This window comes from Populus euphratica, unplaced genomic scaffold (assembly GCF_000495115.2).
Source record: "Populus euphratica unplaced genomic scaffold, PopEup_1.0 scaffold413.1, whole genome shotgun sequence".
In the NCBI taxonomy this organism is placed as follows: domain Eukaryota; kingdom Viridiplantae; phylum Streptophyta; class Magnoliopsida; order Malpighiales; family Salicaceae; genus Populus; species Populus euphratica.
In genome coordinates this window covers 193,799-199,412 of record NW_011500055.1, presented here as the reverse complement: position 1 = coordinate 199,412, position 5,614 = coordinate 193,799, and the positions used below count along the sequence as shown (strand labels likewise).

The 5,614-nt window shown below is 31.6% G+C and overlaps 1 protein-coding gene across 1 annotated transcript in view; it reads right to left on the bottom strand.

Annotated features, from left to right (window-relative positions):
• Positions 1-1,122, bottom strand: part of LOC105107856 (probable leucine-rich repeat receptor-like protein kinase At1g35710) — a 3,115-nt gene extending 1,993 nt beyond the window's left edge. The window contains exon 1 of the mRNA XM_011001923.1: positions 156-1,122. Within this exon, the coding sequence (XP_011000225.1) occupies positions 156-1,019 (864 nt within the window). The 5' untranslated portion in view covers positions 1,020-1,122. The remainder of the gene's footprint in view (positions 1-155) is intronic.
• Positions 1,123-5,614: the final 4,492 nt, after the last annotated feature.

The following is a 5,614-nucleotide window of genomic DNA, read 5'->3' as shown; positions in this document are numbered from 1 at the left end:
CCTAGAGATGCTGGTATTGTACCGGTTAGATTATTACATGACAAATATAAAGCAGTCAGGTTTTCTAAGTTTCCTAGAGATGCTGGTATTGTACCGGTTAGATTATTACATGACAAATATAAAGCAGTCAGGTTTTCTAAGTTTCCTAGAGATGCTGGTATTGTACCGGTTAGATTATTAGATGATAAATATAAACCAGTTAGGTTTTCTAAGTTTCCTAGAGATGATGGTATTGTACCGGTTAGATGATTAGATGACAAATCTAAAGTAGTCAGGTTTCCTAAGTTTTCTAAAGATGCTGGTATTGTACCAGTTAGATAATTAAATGACAAAAGTAAACTTGTGAGAGATTTCATGTTCCCTATGGAAGCAGGGATTGGACCTTCAAAATTGTTATGGAGCAACTGTAGGGCAGATAGATGTTCAAGCATTCCTACTTCCCTAGGTATGAAACCAGAGAGTTCGTTGCCGTAAAGGTAAAGAAAAGACAAGTTGCTTAAGTTTCCTATGGACGTAGGAAGACCACCACTAAGGTTGTTATTTGACAAATCAAGCAAATAAAGAGATACCAATTTTCCAACCTCTGGTGGTATGTTGCCAGAAATGGTATTTAAAGACAAGTCAAGTCTGATAAGGTTACCTATATGTGAAGGAATGGACCCATAGAGCGAGTTGTTGTGAAGGATAAGATTAATCAAGTTAGGAAAGGAAGGGAATCTGAGACTATTTAGGGTACCTCTCAAACTAGAATTAGGCAGGCTTATGTTGGCAACACTACCAGACTTGTCGCAACTGATTCCGACCCAGTTGCAAGGGCTGTCTCCAGCCCATGAAGACAGGAGAGTCTGGCTTCGGTTGTCAAGACTGACTTTCCATTCTAGAAGAGCTTCCGCTTCCTTCCTTCCATTTGCTACTTCAGCTCTGACAGCCGAGTAAGCAAAAGAAGTAAAGAAGGAAGCATAAGCAAGTAAGGAAAAAAACAACAAAGGTATGGATAAGAGCAAGATTTGGGAAGCCATGGCCTTGGTGGTTTACTTTCTTAAGGAGGATGTATAAAATGATTAGCCCTGCATACGTGTGTGTATATATATATATATATGCAGGAATTCATTTGTCTTGGTCATGATCGAAGATTTCTTAAGAAGATAGACAGCTGTGTTTTAATTGAAAGTCTTCTTTTTTTTAAAAAAATTAATGTGAATATTCGAGCTACCTTACACACCACGACATATTCAATTCTTAATTGACGTATTTTATTCATTTTTTATTTTTTTTATGTGGGGTGTCCGGACCAGCTTACGCGCACCACGACTAATCCCCATAGCCAACTGAACATCCTGCAAGTCCAGTGAGCAGGTAAGGCACCACGAGGGTGACAGGCGTGCATGGTGAGGTTTGAACCCAGGTACGGAGGAAGGGAACAAGCCACTCCCACTGATTTCATTCTTTTTTTTAGATTAACGTGAGTGTCTGGACCAGTTTGCGCGCACCACGATTAATCCCACGGGTCCTGAAGTTAACGACCCACTAATTTCATTCTTGATTGGATGTCTTCGTGTTTCAGCTATGGACCTACGGTGATGTTTCCCATGAAACTTCAAGTGTGGAACAACATTCACGTGGTTAATGCTTTTGTTATATCAATCAAATGAATCCACTTTGAAAAGTTTCTGCAAAAGTGCAAGTCATCCCACTCGAAGACTTCAGGATAGGGCCAATAATTTAAAACAATAAAGGTGCAATTAGGGGGCAATGCAAAAGTGCAAAACCATGGCTAATACTTTATTCGGTATTATTAAAGTTTTCTATTTTTTTATAGTAATAACCTTTTAATAAAAACAAAACTTTCATCAATAAAATTTAAACATTTTATGTGTCTCCACATAGTTATGATGTTTTTATTTTTGAAGGTTCTGACTAATTACAAATATAGTTATTTTTCATTTAAACATTTATTTATTTTATTTATTATTATTAGGCTTTTCTAGTTTTCATGTCTCAAGAAAAAAAAAGTTTTCTTCTCATGTTATGACTATTATTATTGGATGGTCAAAAAGAAGCTTTACTTTTTTTCAATTAAGTTCCCTGCATACATTTATACATGGGAGTCACAAGGTGGAAACTTTCCTTGAGCCGGAATTTGTTTGTCTTGGTCAATGGTCATGATCGAAAATTTCATGTGGACACGTACAAAGAAGATAGACAGTTGCGTCCGAAGAGGTGTAGAATACTTTGGTCTTCCATTCATGATTGCATGTCTTTGGGTTTGAGCTGTGGTGACGTTTCCCATGAAATTCATGTCGTTTGCTGATGGTTAGAAAGGAGATTAGGAGCGTTCTTGGCACTTCTTCGAACTGATTTTATTTTGTTTGTAGAATTCATCTCTCTCTATTAACTAGCCTCTGTTTAACATGATCCGCGAAAAATATTCGAAATCCTAAAATTATTTTTTATAATTGACTTGTATGCAAAGTCAGGCCGCCACAGAAGATTAGGGACTGACTGGACTCATCCATGATTCAAAGAGGTGGGAAGAAGCGGCATCATCGGATTCTAACAGGAAATAAATTAGAAGTGTGTTTGGTAATAATTCGCTCAAATCAATTAGAAGTGTATACTTTAGAAGATGACTTTTTTATTAAATTAAAACTCGACTCCTTTAGTGATAACGTTTTGATTGAAGCCATAAAATTGTTTCTAACTAACAATATTTATAACATTACTTTGACTCAAAAGTTATAAAAAAAAAAATCAATTAAATCAATTTATAAATGCCATGCCAAAAAGAATTATAATCTTTGTGTTGGGATTTGCCATGAGTAATTTTGCAACGGGTTACAAACACAGGATTATTGTATAAATTTTTATTTTTATTTTTATTTCCTGAATATTTTGTGTTACGATGAACGTTAATCAAGATGGAATATTTAATTGCGTGATAGATGAAGTCTTAATTTGTCATAATTACTAGAATATTTATGTTGGGGTTTCAGCTATGGATCCATTAATTCTCGGATGATTTTTTTGTTTTATGAAATACAAGAGATATGTTATTTTGCACCATTATGTGCTTATATAATAAGATTACTATATTCCATGATTAAAAAAAAATACGAAACTCTGCATTGGGTGATCATCCTTCAAGGATTTTTTTATATATATTTTTTTCTTGTTTTTTCTCCTAGTTTTTCACTGCTTGTGTTAAACAACAAATCTAACTCTATCTCTCCCTTAATTACCCTAATAATTTTAGGTTTTATCTATGATGTGAAATCCGAACTTTACGATTAATAATAGCTAGCTTGTACCCCACCATTCCATGACTCCTGATTATTAGGAGATGAAGACTATTTGTATACTGTCGGTCCTTGACTTGGATGTGAATAGCGTGTTTATTTTTCTTCATGCTTTTGAAAAAAATATTTTCCGATTAATTGATATTTTAGCGTGTTAATTAAACTAAAAGGAACTGGATTGATATCTAAATTATGAGTTTATTAAAGAATAAAATGATTGTTATTTTTGGGTTATGCAAATTTTTTACTAGAAACTTAGGGATTTTTTTAGAAATCTCCATCAATTAGTCATCCGGTTATCCGGTTCAATTATTAATACCAGCTGATCAAGGGTTCTAAACTAGCCAACCGGTTGCTTTGTATAGTGGTTGATCGGTTAGTCAATTTGATTAACCTGTTAACCGGACAATAGAGTTTAGTTTTATTAGATGAATTGCATTTGATTAGTTGGGGTTATATTCAAGTTTAATTCGGTAAAACAGTTAAGTGTTATATTCATATTTTGGTCTCTAAATTTAAAGTTTTTAAATTTTTTATATTATTTTAATTTAAGATGTTTTAAAATATTTTATGTATTCGTCATTATATATTTTGCTATAGAGAAAAGACAGTAAGAGACAAGACGGGGATGCAAGACTTCTGTCTATTCTGCTCATTGATTGCCCCAAAACCATGTATAACGATGCCCAGGATAAGGATACTCAATGAAGTCGCAATTAGAAAGATAAGACTTGAAGGCCTTTGAACCAGTAACATTCAAGTACCTGCTACTTGAACCTCTTCATCTCTCTGCATAGTATGGCATCCAGACCCAATCTTACCCCATTAGTCAACATATTCTGAACCTCTTCATCTCTCTGCATAGTATATGCACCCTCCGGCTCAGGAGTAAGAAAAAAAATCAAAAAATAGATTAAATCAACAAAATTTTAAAAAATAACTGAAAAAATTGAAACGCGAAAAAAATTAATTAAAATTTTTAAAAAACTAATTAGTTTGATTTTGGTTTTATAAATTTAAAATCAAAAAAACTAAACTGAACTCAAAACAAAAAGAAAAATTGAATCAAATCACAAAAATCAGGCCAAACAAGAAAAATTAAGCCAAATAAAAAAATTAAATCAAATTAATTTGAACTAGTTTTTATTTTAAAAAATTAAATTGAATGAACTAAAACTAATCGGTTTGAACTGGTTTTAATTTTTTAAAAAACAATTTAATTTTTTTTTTTTTTAATAAAAACTGAATTCAACTGAAAGTAACTGTGGTTGTTTCTGCGTAGTAAATCTAGAATTCCTCTGTTTATTACTGGATTCCATTAATTCTGAGGTCGGGCTGGGTCTGAGAACCAGGTCCAGCCCAGCCTCAGCTTTTTTTTTTTCTTTTCGGCTAGGTCAGGCTAGCCTGAACTTCCCGGTCATTGGTACAATACACGTACACTGGCTGGCTGATAATATCTATTCTGTAAAGAATATCTATTTTAATTTTTAAAGAACCATATAAAAATAGATTTTTAAAATTAATTTACATATATCTAATAATTAAATTTTTTTAAGAGATAAATATTCCAAAAAACAAGGCGTTTTTCTAATAATTCAATTCTTTTGGACCCTTTACATTCACTATTTTTCTTATTCAAGGATGAACCCATTGTCTCTTGAAGGTTTATTCCGTTCTTGTTTCGAATAAGGCGTTCTTCATAGGCGCAGGCGCAATTTAAACCCTGCCCTTTTTTTTTTTCCCCAAAGAACAAGGCGTTCTTGTTCGAATAAGAAACAAGAATTTATTATCTAATAATTTTTTTTCCCTTTTTAATACTCTTATGGGGTTTCAGAGGAATCTTGAACAAGGCGTTCTTGAATTTATTATCTCGTGGAGGATTTGTTTTTTTTTTACTAGATAACTGTTTATTTACTGAAAAGTAAAAAATATTTGTTAAAAAGTAGTTTTTTTAAGTGAATTCTGAAAAAATAAATTCTATAAAAATAAATTATTTTCTAATATTTGATAGTATAATAGAAAATAAATTACAAAATATTTTCTAATATTTAGTTATATTATGAAAAATAAGTTAAAAAATAACTTATTAATATTTTATTTTTCTCAAGTTTATTAAAATAATGAGGAGCAAATCTTACAAATTAAAAAGTTGAACGAGAATGATATTGAAAAATTATAATTTTATAAATTATCTCAAATAAAATAAACAATAATTAAAATAATAGAGATCAAATCTAAAAAATAAAAAAATAAAAGATAAAGAAATTAAAATAATAATAATTAACATTTCATAAATTATTTCAAATAAAATAAGTAAT